The sequence below is a fragment of the Leucopleurus acutus genome, assembly GCF_964270905.1.
Source record: "Leucopleurus acutus genome assembly, chromosome: 2".
In the NCBI taxonomy this organism is placed as follows: Eukaryota; Metazoa; Chordata; class Mammalia; order Artiodactyla; family Delphinidae; genus Leucopleurus; species Leucopleurus acutus.
Window position 1 is genome coordinate 77,208,390 of NC_139143.1, and position 14,515 is coordinate 77,222,904.

Below are 14,515 nucleotides of genomic sequence, written 5' to 3' on the forward strand. Positions count from 1 at the left end.
CAGTAGAAGCTAAGCAGTTAGAACCGTGCCTGGTACTTAATAAACGTTTGATAAATATTGTTAATATTGTTATTCTCTGGAAGTTTTACTTACCAGCCCCATCCATCATATGGTACTAGCCATTTATCCCTAAGCATGTTCTCTTTCCTTCCCCAATATCCCCTCTAGTTTCCTTTTTCTTTGTAGCAAGTTTATGTTTACTTCCTGAGTCAAGGAAGATTTTCTCCTTTTTCCCTTACCTTTCTTTCTTACTGGGTATAGTCCTAGTTCACCTTAGCACTCATACCAGTTCAGCCTTCTAGAAGCAACAGAAATCCTCTCATATCAGAAATTTTTTCTTTTCCTCTCCTTTAACCCTTGGAAGAAATTGGACTTGAGCCAACTGTATAAGAGCAGGAGGTCTAAGTTTCCAGCTGTTGTGTAGCAAAAGTGGATGATTTGGGGTTGTCATCATGTTTTTCCCTCTCAAATTCACCTCTTCAATTTCTCTTGTCCCTTTTTTTTATTCTTAACATCCCAGGCCAAGTTCCTTCCTAACAGTGGCGATTCCACCCTGGCCATGTGTGCCCGTGATGGGCAGGTTCGGGTAGCAGAGTTGTCTGCTACACAGTGCTGCAAGAATACAAAGCGTGTGGCCCAGCACAAGGGAGCATCCCACAAGGTAAGTAAGCCCTTGCCCCAAAGGTTGTGCAGTTCAGCTCCTCTGTGGATCTCAGCCAAAGCCCTCCAGTATCTCTGTCCATTGTGTCCCCTTTGTTGTGGTCACCTCCATCACTTCTTTCAGTCCTAGGATTTGTAGGTAAGATGGGAGAAAAAGCAGCCACACTAAACTTCTCAGAAGGCAAGTATTTGAGAGATCTCTAGATCTTGCACATGCAACATTCACCTGATAATACTTAACTCCTAAGCTGAGCCATGGTTGGTTTGGAGATCCTTGAGGTCTCCTGTGCCTTCCAAACCTTTAAAATTTACTCCTATTGTATTTAGAACATTTTAACAGCTCTAAGGTGCTAGCTGTTGGCTTCTCATATGTGAGAGCTCCAGCTTTTCTGCTCACAACTCTCAGTGCATAAACAGTACTATTTCTGGAAGCCCTATTTAGAGCTGGGAATATAGGCCAAATAATCATGATGGCAGCCAGTGAGGAGCCAAGAACTGCCTAGTCTCAGAGTAGGCACTGTTTTCTTCCATGCCGTGGAAGGAGGATGGTCCTCTTTTTTTTTTTTTTTTTTTTTACAAACCCTAAGCAAATATGTAGGTGGACCTGGAGTATGCTTTCCTCCCCCATGGCTCAAGAAATATGAAAATTACTATTTCTTTGATTCTTAAGACTACCCCCAACCCACTAGATAACTAACTTTTAGAACTAAGCTGTAGGGAATGAAACTTGGGTGCCATTTCTCTCCCCACCTGAGAGTGTGGAATTGATTTTGAGGATGAGCCCTAATGGCGGTGTTTTCCTTTGGTATCACTGTTCAGATCCCTTGGAGACTTAATTAAAATAGCAAATCACCTGTCCTTTTGACTTGTATAGAATAAACAAGCTGTGAATAATTCACACAGAGCAAGAGAGAATGGGCTTATTAAATTATCTTCTTTCCTGGGATTTTACAACAAAAAGGGCAGATGTTTCTCTTGCTGAGACATTTTAAATGCAGCCCTTTGTAAAGATAAAGGAATGAGTTAGACAACCTCTAATTTTAATCTTTAGAAACCTCATGCTTTCCCTTTTTTCTCCTTCAGTTGGCCCTGGAACCAGACTCTCCCTGTACGTTCCTATCTGCAGGTGAAGATGCAGTTGTCTTCACCATTGACCTCAGACAAGACCGGCCAGCTTCGTAAGTATAGCAATAGTATTTTTACAGAACTGGATTTCTTGGCTTTGAAAATATTGCATGTGTCCTAGGTAATGCTCAACTCTCTGGTCCATCAGAATGGTTCCTTTGTATTTATGATAAGAAACAGATGAGTTTAGGGCAATTCCTTATTTCTTTGTTGTTGTCTCTTTCTCAGCAGTAAAATACTATTCGCCTGTCTTCATTTCTAAAGCAGGGTTCAGTTATCTTATTATATGTGGGCTTTAATAACTGGATGATCTTCCACTCTCCATTCACTTGGGTGCCACTCAGCTTCCCCACAAGAAGCATGTTCCTAGCAACTTAGAGATATGCTCCTATGTAGTTTTCACTTGAATTTTGTGTAGAAATGTAAAAATTAAATGATAATTCTTGAACAAAAATATTGGTAATTGTAGTAGAACTCTATCATATCACAGCTCATTTTTACTTGAATCAGAGATTCATAGATAAATTATATCCCCTTTTAGCTATGTGATATCATAGAAAGAGCATAGCATCTTATTTGGATCCAGGCAGACCTAGATCAAATCTCAACTTGGGCACTACTAGTAATGACCTATATAACCTTTCTGAACTTCAGTTTCTTCAGCCTCACTATGGGTATAATCAGTCAGTCTTATTCTCTCTTTTTCTCGTTTCTGTGAGGATTATTGATAAATGTGTTTGATACCTCAGCATAGTGTCTGGCACCATGGTTGGAACTTATTGAATTGTAGCTACTAATTATTTCAGTTTTCTTTTTTCATTTTTATTGCTCTTATAATAAACAAATATATCTTGTTTTAAAAACTCAAATAATGAAGTATATGGACAAAATGTAAATGCTCCCTCATGTATACCTCCCCTGCCCACCACTTTTCTAGCTATTGATAACCATTGTTAAAAATTTTGAATACCTTTTCAATCCTTTTTGTATACATTTATGTGTCTTACTATATACATGTACACTCTTCCCTCCAACATGGGATAATTGTACGTGTATATAAACTTACATACACATATGTTCCTGCAATTTACTTTTTTCACATTATGATGTATTTTGGAGAGCTTTCTACATCAGACCAAAAAGGCCTACCTAATTTTTTCTTTGTAAACATTTTATTTATTTTTATGTGGACCATTTTTAAAGTCTTTATTGAATTTGTTGCAGTGTTGCTTCTGTTTTATGTTTTGGTTTTTTGGCCAAGAGGCATGTGGGATCTTAGCTCCCTGACCAGGGATTGAACCCATGCCCCCTGCGTTGGAAGGCAAAGTCTTAATTAACCATGGACCGCCAGAGAAGTCCCTATGGCCTACCTCAATTTTAACCATGACATCTGTGTCATAGCATTGGTGTACCACAGTTTGTTTAACGACTGCCTAGTTGATAGATTATCTATATTATTTATTGTATTGTTAGTCTTAAAAACTATCTTTTTTTTTTTTTAATATGCGATTCTGGAAGTTTATTCTAGGATCACAAAGTGAGGAAGAACTCAAGATTTCAACTTTTCAGAACTCTCCCCCCTTAAAAATTATCTTAAATCTTACATGTCAATACCAATATTGAGTAAGGGGTGTCCCTAATTTACATAGCATACAAGTAAAATATAAGTTGATATAGGGAATATAATCTTAAGGCTGATTATTATTAGACTTTTATTTTTAGAGAGATAAGTATGCAAAAAGTTGTCTAGAAAGTGAAGAATTTAAAATAGTGGTTAAAGGATGCAAATGTTTTTGGCTTGTGGAAAGGATATACTGGTTATTTATATAAAACTTAAGAGGATGAAGATTGAGAGATAATGAATGGATTTCTCCTGGAAAGTGAACAGGCCTGGGTGACAAGGGATCTGCCTTCTAGTACTAGCCTGCAGTTATATAGCTTTGAGAAAATCATTTAATCTCTTAAACTGAATGATGTTTGTTATTTTCAGTTCTCAAGTTCCATGATTCTGTGCTGATAATGGAACATCAGCAAGTTTTCCAGAGTGGAGTGGAAGGGCTGAGATGGAAAAAATGATATGAGTTTGTTTGGTCTGCTCTGGTACAGTGTTGTGAAGCTGAATGAGATCCTATGGATCAGGTTCAGAGGAAAACTACTGTTAGGCCACAAGAAATTGGGAATCTGGTTCAAGTAATGGGCAGAGTACACATGACTGGCAGATTACTGAATGTGTAATGAAAAGGTGTAAGCAGAAAGTCTGGCTGAGAGTTGATCAGTGGATCTAGGTGCAAGCAGTAATAGGTGGGATAGAAACTAAAAGGGGGAACATAGGAGAAACTTAGAGTAGGAGGAGGTCCAGATTCTGGCCTTAAGAAAGTTTTTGCTTTAGGGGTTGAATTAGTGGAAGGCTAGAATGAGGACTGAATGTGAAGGTCATGGCTAGAATGTGTATCCGTATGTGTTAAGCTGGTGCCTGAACATCTGCTTATATCAGAGACACTTTTGTGTGTGAAGTTGGCATAGGGGAATTTTTCTTTTGTATGTACATAATAGCTGAGATTCTGGAATCTGGTGATATTGGCTAACATCATAGGAGGAGTTGGATTTGGAGCTGTGGGTGGGATATTCATTTAGCCAGCGGAAGCTAGTTTGAGATATTCTTCAGAGGAATCCGTTGGTTTGATCTGTAATTGTTTTTCCCTTTTTCCTGGAACATACCAGCCCGCTAAAGACTGCAAATTTTAAGGCAGAATTTGGTAAATTTGTTTCATATGGCTTTGTGCGCTGCCTTGCTCTGGTGTCAAAACTTTTTTTTTCCTGCTGCCATTATCAATCTTTTTTTTTTTTTTTTTGTGGTACGCAGGCCTCTCACTGTTGTGGCCTCTCCCGTTGCAGGGCACAGGTTCCGGACGCGCAGGCTCAGCGGCCATGGCTCACGGGCCCAGCCGCTCTGCGGCATGTGGGATCTTCCCGGACCGGGGCACGTACCCGTGTCCCCTGCATCAGCAGGCGGACTCTCAACCACTGTGCCACCAGGGAAGCCCTATCAATCATTTTTATAGCACCTCTGCATTTTCCCCATAGGGCTCAAGGTGCTCTGTGCATTTATGCATTAGGAGAGAGAATTGTTTGTTTTAGGTGAATAAATGGAGGCATAGAAGATTGAGTTCTTTGTCAGGATTAGATGACAGTGGAGCCAGTACTTCATAATCTATCCCCTCACTTTCTTCATTTTGCTTCTGCATGGTAACTGTTATGTTTGTCTGACCCTCTCCTAAAAATCCAAATTGTTGAGGAAATGAGATGTTTCTCTGAAAAAGAGCAGCAGCTGCTCCTATTCCTCTTCTATATCTAAAGCCCAAATTAGAGCTGCCTCTTCTCCATTGCTAGTTTTGTTCCTGAAACTTTTTTTTGACTTGTTTTCTGCCTTGTGTTTTGGGTATGTGTGTATTTGTGTTTTCCCTAATGACATTTATTTTTAATGACCTTTGTACACTATTCTTTTAACGGAAGGCTGCAGAGATTTTAAAATTAAATTTCTCCTTTGCCTAGAGCAGTCTAGGATGGAGTGACTTTGACCATTCAGAGAGGATGCTAACATCATTTACAAAGAAACTTATTGTCATAGTTATAGTTCTTTTCATTTTCTGTAAGCACCAGAAATGAGCAAAAGCTTAGAATTAAAAATGAAAGCTGTTATTCATAATCGCCAAAACTTGGAAGCAACCAAGATGTACTTCAGTAGCTGAATGGATATACTGTGGTATATCCAGATAATGGAATATTATTCAGCAGTTAAAAAAAAAAAAAAAGCAAGCAAGCTAAAGCCCAGTCCCTTCCTTTCCTGTCTTCCTTTTTCTATAAATTTACTAATCTTTATGATGTCATATTTGACAGGATGAACGCTTCAATCTGGGAGGAGTATTAATAGGGCCACCCTTAAGGTGGGACAAAACTATGGCTCTTTGGCCAAAATCTTCTGGCTAAAACTCTGAAATTTTAAAGGTTTCCTCGGGGTCCCATGCCCTCCTAAGAATCACCCTTTTTTGTGGTACAACCAGAAGAATACTTTAGAAATAATTTTTCAGCATTAAAAACAGCTGTCTTGACAAGAACCTCTGCTCCTAATATGCTTCAAATAAGGGAAGACTAATACTGTTTTCCTTTGTATTAACCGTTGCTTGTTGTTTTTCATCGTGCATTTTTAAAGCTGGGTTTTAAATGACACTTCTCTGGAATCTGGGAGATAGATTCTGACCTTAAGGTCTTTTCCTTTTTTTTTTTAATGTTTGATTTTTATTTATTTTGGCTGCGCGGGGTCTTAGTTGCAGCACGTGGGATCTTTGTTGCAGCGTTTGGACTTTTTAGTTGTGGCATGCTGACTCCTTAGTTGTGGCATGCTGACTCCTTAGTTGTGGCATGCCTGCGGGATCTAGTTCCCTGACCAGGGATCGAACCCAGGTCCCCTGCATTGGGAGCACAGAGTTTTACCCACTGGACTACCAGGGAAGTCCCCCTTAAGGTCTTTTCTATCCACTGTTTCTGTGATTCATCCTTCCCTCACTCCCTGCTCCCAGATGATTGGGAAGATGTACTTACAAGTAAAGGATAGGAAGATGTGGGTAGTATTGTCTCTTTAATGATTGGTTGTCATCATATTAGACTCAAGCTAAGGCTAATGAGGAGCAATACTTACATACACCTTTAATTTATACTTCTTGAGGAACACCAGAAAATTACTACATGTTTTTTCCATCTCCAAAGTAGCATTTAGTAAATATATATGGTGGTGGGTTTTGTTTTTTATTCTTGTTCCAATGTACAAACAAAGAAAACCACTTCTTTCTTTCTTTCCAAGTGAGAATCTGTTTGGTTTCTTATTAGCTGTGTGTGTGTTACTGTCTTTATTCTCACTTGCCATGACTATCTGGATCTTTTGGAGAATATAACTTTTATACTTTTCTACTCTTGAAGGAAACTGGTGGTGACAAAAGAAAAGGAGAAGAAGGTGGGGCTGTATACAATCTATGTGAATCCTGCCAATACCCACCAGTTTGCAGTGGGTGGACGAGATCAGTTTGTAAGGTGAGTCTGTGGCTCTTTTGTGTCTTTGAGAGTTTGAGACTGTGATGTATTGTGTACTACCAGCTTGTGTACTACTACCTTACGGAAAGCTATGAATTGCCTAGGAGTTCATTAACCACCATCTTTAATTTTTTGCCATCTTCCAAAGAGTTCAAACTTCCTCTGACATATTCTGTTCCCTAATGTAGCAATCTCTGAGGGATGGCTTAACATGTTATAGATATTATCAAGTTCTAAAGAAGTTTGATGAATTGACCAAGTTCTCCACATAGCAGCTAGGCATAAACCCAGGTTTACTAGCAAGTGCTCTCTTAGTAAATATTTTCCACCATTTTTCATATGTAAATTAACACGTACTAGAAATTTTGAATGCTGGTTTCAGATACAGAAATAATTTGACTTGGGAGTACTCATTGTGAACTTCAGGTTTTTGGCTCCCAGTATCCTGAACCACTTTTCTTTATCTTTAGTGATATATTTGTTACTATGAACATCTTTGTTCATAGTATATCTTTGTTACTATGAACATTTCTTGTAACACTGTCTATTGAGATATATCCTGAGGAAAACAGAGTTCATGGATTCAGTTAGTTTCCTTCTGGCCCTTTGTCACAATTATATCCCATCCCTATCCAATTGGGCTATTTTTTTTTTAACATCTTTATTGGAGTATAATTGCTTTACAGTGTTGTGTTAGTTTCTGCTGTATAACAAAGTGAATCAGCTATATGCATACATATATCCCCATATCCCCTCCCTCTTGCATCTCCCTCCCCTGCCCCATCCCACCCCTCTAGGTGGTTACAAAGCACCGAGCTGATCTCCCTGTGCTATGCGGCTGCTTCCCACTAGCTGTTTTACATTTGGTAGTGTGTATATGTCAGTGCCACTCTCTCACTTCGTCCCAGCTTACCCTTCCCCCTCCTCCCGGTGTCCTCAAGTCCATTCTCTACGTCTACATCTTTATTCCTGTCCTGCCCCTAGGTTCATCAGAACCACTTTTTTTTTTTTAGATTCCATATGTATGTGTAAGCATACAGTATTTGTTTTTCTCTTCCTGACTTACTTCACTCTGTATGACAGACTCTAGGTCCATCCACCTCACTACAAATAACTCAATTTCGTTTCTTTTTATGGCTGAAAAATATTCCATTGTATATATGTGCCACATCTTCTTTATCCATTAATCTGTTGATGGACACAGGTTGATTCCATGTCCTGGCTATTGTAAATAGTGCTGCAGTGAACACTGTGGTACATGACTTTTTGAATTATGGTTTTCTCAGGGTATATGCCCAGTAGTGGGATTGCTGGGTCGTATGGTAGTTCTATTTGTAGTTTTTTAAGGAACCTCCATACTGTTCTCCATAGTGGCTGTATCAATTTACATTCCCACCAACAGTGCAAGAGGGTTCCCTTTTCTCCATGCCCTCTCCAGCATTTATTGTTTGTAGATTTTTTGATGGTGCAATTGGCCTATTTTTAAGTATCTTTCTTTGGTTGCCAACAGATCATCAGTTTGAAAGGGAGGAAGGAAAACATCACTAGAAGAATGAATGACTTTATGCTTTCCTGGTGGTGGATGAAAAGCATTATCTTCCTTTTTATTTATTTATTTATAAATTTATTTATTTTATTTATTTATTTCTGGTTGTGTTGGGTCTTTGTTGCTGCACGCAGGCTTTCTCTAGTTGCAGAGAGCAGGGGCTACTCTTTGTTTTGGTGCGTGTGCTTCTCATTGCAGTGGCTTCTCTTGTTGGGGAGGACAGGCTCTAGGCATGCAGGCTTCAGTAGTTGTGGCTTGCGGGCTCTAGAGCACAGGTTCAGTAGTCGTGGCGCACGGGCTTAGTTGCTCTGCAGCATGTGGGATCTTCCCAGGCCAGGGCTCGAACCCGTGTCCCCTGCATTGGCAGGCGGATTCTTAACCACTGTGCCACCAGGGAAGTCCCATCTTCCTTTTTAAATAAGAGGATATTTTTATAACTGTATTCTGTAATTAATTTTATTAATAATCACAGGGATGGGACTAAATTTTTAGAAATACCTGAGAGATGATCTTAACTTGTTGAAGAATCCTGCCACAAGAGAACTGGGCAACTTTGTTGCTCTCTTCTTCTTCCCCTGTTTCCCTTGCCTTCTAAATTCCTTTCCTCTATTGATCAATAGCAAATGTTTAGCAGTAGTTTTTTTTTTAAGATAAGCTGTTGATCTAAAAAGGGGTAGTAGTTGTCAGAACTTTCAGGTGCTACCTCCTCCAAATCAAGCATTTACTGAATTTTTAAATTTGCATTTCCTGCTTAGAGCTCTGGATTCATGGAAAAGTCTGTGTCTCTAGATAATTCAAGCACTAGGACCTTGATGTTTGGAGGAGAGTGGAGGCATTGGCTGTATTGAGAACTGCAATTGATAATGCTTTTATCCAGAGCTAATACTTTCTCAGGGTGAGAGTGGGGCTGGAAATTAGTTTTAGCATTTCATCACAAGGAGAAATACTCAGATCTTCTATTTATTATCAGCCTCAATATCCTTTATCCCTTTGTACATGCCAAATTCTCAGCACGTAATAGGCTGTTTACACGACAAAATCATGTGTATATTTTGAGGCACACTGATCGCGTATGAGCAGATGGCCCTTCCACACCCTAGCTCTTCTCTGATCATCCTCAATTTCTCTGGCACCTCTTCAGTTCAGCCAGTTGAATGTTTTGGAATTCCTCTTTTCTGTTTCTTTCTTTGAAAGAACTTTAGGCTCACCTGCCAGTACAAATTTGAAAATACTTTTGCTGAATATTTTATATCATAACACCATTAGCTTTCACTAGCTTGAAGGAATTCCTTTAGGGGAATACAGAGAAATAGCTTACTCATCCTCAAGACTTTCACATCATAAATACTGAATTTTAGTTTAGGATTGTGAAGGAGCATTTAAGAGAGTCATGCTTTTTTGAATATGACCAAAAAGGGGGAATGGGCAGGGAGAAAGAAAAAAGGTAGGCAAGTGGAGGGTGGTATAGATTTGAGTTTCTGCCACTAAATCCTTTTTAGGTTAGTTTAAGAATTTACAGGAGTGAAGAAAAGGAGAATGTATCAGGTGAATGAATCCTGTGATAGATTTGGCAGTGTGATTGGTTGACATGTAAATTTATTGCTAAAGGATTTGGTATAGGCCCTGGTTTATAAAACACAGTCAATAAATAGTCAGTTTGCTCCCCTATCTTTATCAGCAACATTGAGAGAACACTAGATTAAAAGCAAGTTGGGGGAAGAGGAGGTGAGGAGGGAAGAGAGAGGCTTAAGGTAACAAATTCGTGGGCACCTGGAGGCCTATGGAGAGGAATGCAGTAAGGGTGTTCAGACAGTGCTGAAACCATTCTTTATTTGATTTAAAATGTCCAGGGTATAGGAAGACTCAATAATGTGGAGATGTCAGTTCTTCCCAACTTGATCTGTTGAGTCAGTGCAATCCCAATCAAAATTCTAGCAAGTTACTCTATGGATATCGACAAACTGCTTCTTAAAGTTTGTGTGGAGAGACAGAAGATCCAGGATATCCAACACAGTATTGAGAGAGAAGAACAAAGCTGGAAGCCTGATACTACCCAACTTCAAGACCTATCAATACTCTAAAGCTACAGTAATTCAGACAGCATTGTATTGGTGAAATAGACAAATAGATCAAAAGAACAGAATAGAGAGCCCAGAAATAGACCCCCATAAATACAGTCAAGTTATCTTTGACAAGGAAGCAAAGGCAACAAATGGAGAAAAGATAGTCTCTTCAATATATGGTGCTGAAAGAACTGGACATCCACATGTAAAAACTGAATCTAGACATAGACCTTACATAGTTCACAAAAGTTAACTTAAAATGGATCATAGACCTGAAAGTAAAGCCCAAAACTATAAAACTCCGGAAGATAACATCGGAGAAAACCTAGAAGACCTTGGGTATGGTGATGCCTTTTTATTTTTTTATTATTATTATTTTTAAAGTTTATTTTATTTATTTATTTTTGGCTGTGTTGGGTCTTCGTTGTGGTGCATGGGCTTCTCATCGCAGTGACTTCTTTTGTTGTGGAGCACGGGCTCTAGGTGTGTGGGCTTCAGTAGTCGTGGCATGCAGGCTCAGTAGTTGTGGCTCGTGTGCTCTAGAGCACAGGCTCAGTAGTTGGGGCACACGGGCTTAGTTGCTCCATGGCATGTGGGATCTTCCTGGACCAGGGATTGAACCCGTGTCCCCTGCATTGGCAGGCAGATTCTTAACCCCTGGGCCACGAGGAAAGTCCCTCGGTGATGCCTTTTTAGATACAACATCAAAGACATCCATGAAAGAAGTAATTGATAGGTTAGACTTCATTAAAATTAAAAACTTCTGCTCTGTGAAAGACACTGTCTTTCAAGAGAATTAGAAGATAAGCCACAGACTGGGAGAAAATGCTTGCAAAAGGCACATCTGATGAGGGACTGTTATGCAAAATATACAAAGAACTGTTAAAACTCAACAACAAGAAAACAACCCAATTAAAAAGTGAGCCAAAGACCTTAACAGACACCTCACTGAAGAAGATACACAGATGACAAGTGTATGAAAAGATGATCCACATTATATGTCATCAGGAAAATGCATATTAAAACAACAGTGAGATACCACTACACATCTATTAGAGTGGCTAAAATCCAGGACACTGACAGCACGAAATGCTGGTGAGTGCTGTGAAGCAACAGGAACTCTTATACATTGCTAGTGGGAGTGCAAAGTGATACAGCCGCTTTAGAAGACAGTTTGACGGTTTCTCCAAAACTAAACACACTGGTACCATACAATCCAGCAGTCAGGCTCCTTGGTATTTACCCAAAGGAGTTGAAAAGTTATGTCCACACAGAAACCTGTACGTGGATGTTTATAGCAGCTTTATTCATAACTGCCACAACTCGGAAGCAACCAAGGTGTTCTTCAGTATGTGAATGGATAAATAAATGGTGGTATATCCAGACAATGGAATATTATTCAGCACTAAAAAGAAAAGAGCTATCAAGTCATGAATAGACATGGAGGAACCTTAAATGCATATTACTAAGTGAAAAAAAAGGCCAATCAGCCAATCTGAAAAGGCTACATACTGTATGATTCCAACAGTATGACATTCTGGAAAAGGCAAAACTGTGGAAATAAGAAAAAGGTCAGTGGTAGCCAGGGGTGGGGTGGGGCAAGAGAGATGAATAGGCAGAGGACAGAGGATTTTTAGGGCAATGAAAGTACTCTATGATATTATAATGATGGATATACGTCATTATACATTTGTCCAAACCCGTAGAATGTACACGAGTGAACCCTCAGGTGAACTATAGACTTTGAGTGATTATCATGTCAGTATAGGTTCATCCTTGGTTTAAAAAAAAAAAACTACCGTTTTGATGAGTGATTTTGTTAATGGGAGGGGCTATACATGTGTGGGGGTAGGGAGTATATGAAAAACCTCTATACTGCCCTCTCAGTTTTGTTGTAAACCTAAAACTGCTTTAAGAAAATAGTCTTAAAAGTTAAAAAAAATTTTTTTTTTAATGTCAAGGTCCTGTCCTATGCGCAGATAATAGGGGAATTGTTTTTGTATTTGTATCACCACTGTCTAGCACAGGGCTTGGCAGTCTACACTGTGTTTGTAAATAAAGTTTTATTAGAACACAGCCATAGCCATTTGTTCACATATATCCATGACATGCTACAGTGGCAGAGTTTGGAAACTGTGACAGAGACTGGATGGCCTGCCAGCTTAAAATATTTACTGCTTTGCCATTTAAGAAAAAGTTCGGGGCTTCCCTGGTGGCACAGTGGTTAAGAATCCACCTGCCATTGCAGGGGACACGGGTTCAAGCCCTAGTCCAGGAAGATCCCACATGGCACAGAGCAGCTAAGCCTGTGCACCACAACTACTGAAGCCTGTGTGCCTAGAGCCCATGCTCCCCAACAAGAGAGGCCACCACAATGAGAAGCCCACGCACCGCAACGAAGAGTAGCCCCCACTCGCCGCAACTAGAGAAAGCCCATGCGCAGCAGCGAAGACCCAACGCGGCCAAAAATTAAATAAATAAATTTTTAAAAAAAGTTTGCCAATCTCTAGTCTCAAACATCATATCTAGAATATAGTAGGTTCTTAATAAATACTTACGGAAGAAAGGGGAGGAGGGTAGGTAAAGATTTCCTCATAAAGAAGAGCATTGGATACAGAGGAACATGGAATGGTCCATACAACAAGATACTGAATATTTAAAATTTTTTACTAATTTGATGACTTGGGAAGATAATGATGTCTTAGTGACATTTGAGAGCTGTTGATTTAGACTTAGTTTAGAGGGAAAATAATCTGATTATCAGCTGCTATATTTGCTGAAGAGTAGTAATTGGTAGTACAGCAGTCTCCTGTTTGTCTTATTTTTTTATTGGTTCATTTAAAAAACATTTCCTGGATAGTCTATTTATGCAAGATATTAATGGATTATGGAGAATACTTAATTTGTTCATTTATTCATCCAGCATTTACTGAGCATCTGTTGTGTGCTAGGTACACACTTGACTAGACATAGTTTCTGCCTTCAAGGAGGATTCGGGAGAAGCAGATATATATAGGGATTAAAAATATTAAGTAACTTACCCAGTATTGCTCATCTAGTAAGTAGCATAGTATCTGAACTCAGTTCAGACGCCTTAAATATGGTGGAAACCATTTCACTATGCTGTTCTTTCTCACAGAGGAAATATTAAAGGCAAATGGGAAGTATTTCAGGTAGAGGGAACAATATGTGTAGAATTAGGATAACAAGATGTGACATGGTATGTTCAAGGAAGCATAGTTTTTCTGTTTTCTGTATAATGCATAGGATCTTGGAGAAGTGATAGGCAGCCATACTAAGTAGTCTGGACTTTATTTAGTAGAAAGTACAAAATCACTGAAGAGATTTAAGCAGGGAATTTACATTAAATTTTTCATTTTAGACATAATTCTGGTGACAGTATGAGCAAAGAAATCAGAAGGTTACTATAAATAATGTAGGCAAAAAATGCCTAAGGGTGGAGAAAGCAGATATAGTCAAGAAATATACCCAGGAAGTCAAATCGACAGGAAAGAAACTAGATACATCGAGAAAGGACCTGATTTCTGGTTTGGCCACCTGAATTTAGGATGGTGCCATTAACAAAGATTTGGGGGAAAGGGTAGGTCTAGAATGATCTTAGCTTACAAAGGAGAATGATTTTACTTTTGGGCATTCCATTACAACATTCATTTGGCGTGTGGATATAAATCTAGAGCTCACTCAGAACAAGTGTGGGCTGGAGACACAGATTTAAGAGACATATCCACATATAGGTGGTAAAGTGTTAATGGAATTTGATTACCAAAAGAAAGTATAGAGCAGAATTCTTCCTCCCTTTTGAGTCTCTGGCCTCTTTGAGAATATAAGGAGAACCATGATCCCTTCTCCCAGGAAAAATACACATAAGCACAGTTTCTGGGCATTCACATATACTTGAACTCTAGGTTTTAAAATTTCCTTATGTAGAATCAGAGGAGTACTTAAGACCAGACCTTTGAGGAACATCAGCATTTAAGGGGTAGACAAAAGACAAGCCTATGAACAACATTAAAGG

At 39.1% G+C, this 14,515-nt stretch overlaps 1 protein-coding gene across 5 annotated transcripts in view; it reads left to right on the plus strand.

Annotated features, from left to right (window-relative positions):
* The window catches only part of DCAF8 (DDB1 and CUL4 associated factor 8), a 44,143-nt gene that overhangs the window by 19,056 nt on the left and 10,572 nt on the right, over positions 1–14,515 (plus strand). For all 5 annotated transcript variants that reach the window (XM_082833498.1, XM_082833501.1, XM_082833497.1 and 2 more), the window contains 3 exons: positions 521–661; positions 1,744–1,838; positions 6,760–6,870. In XM_082833498.1, coding sequence (XP_082689624.1) covers positions 521–661; positions 1,744–1,838; positions 6,760–6,870 — 347 coding nt within the window. The remainder of the gene's footprint in view (positions 1–520; positions 662–1,743; positions 1,839–6,759; positions 6,871–14,515) is intronic.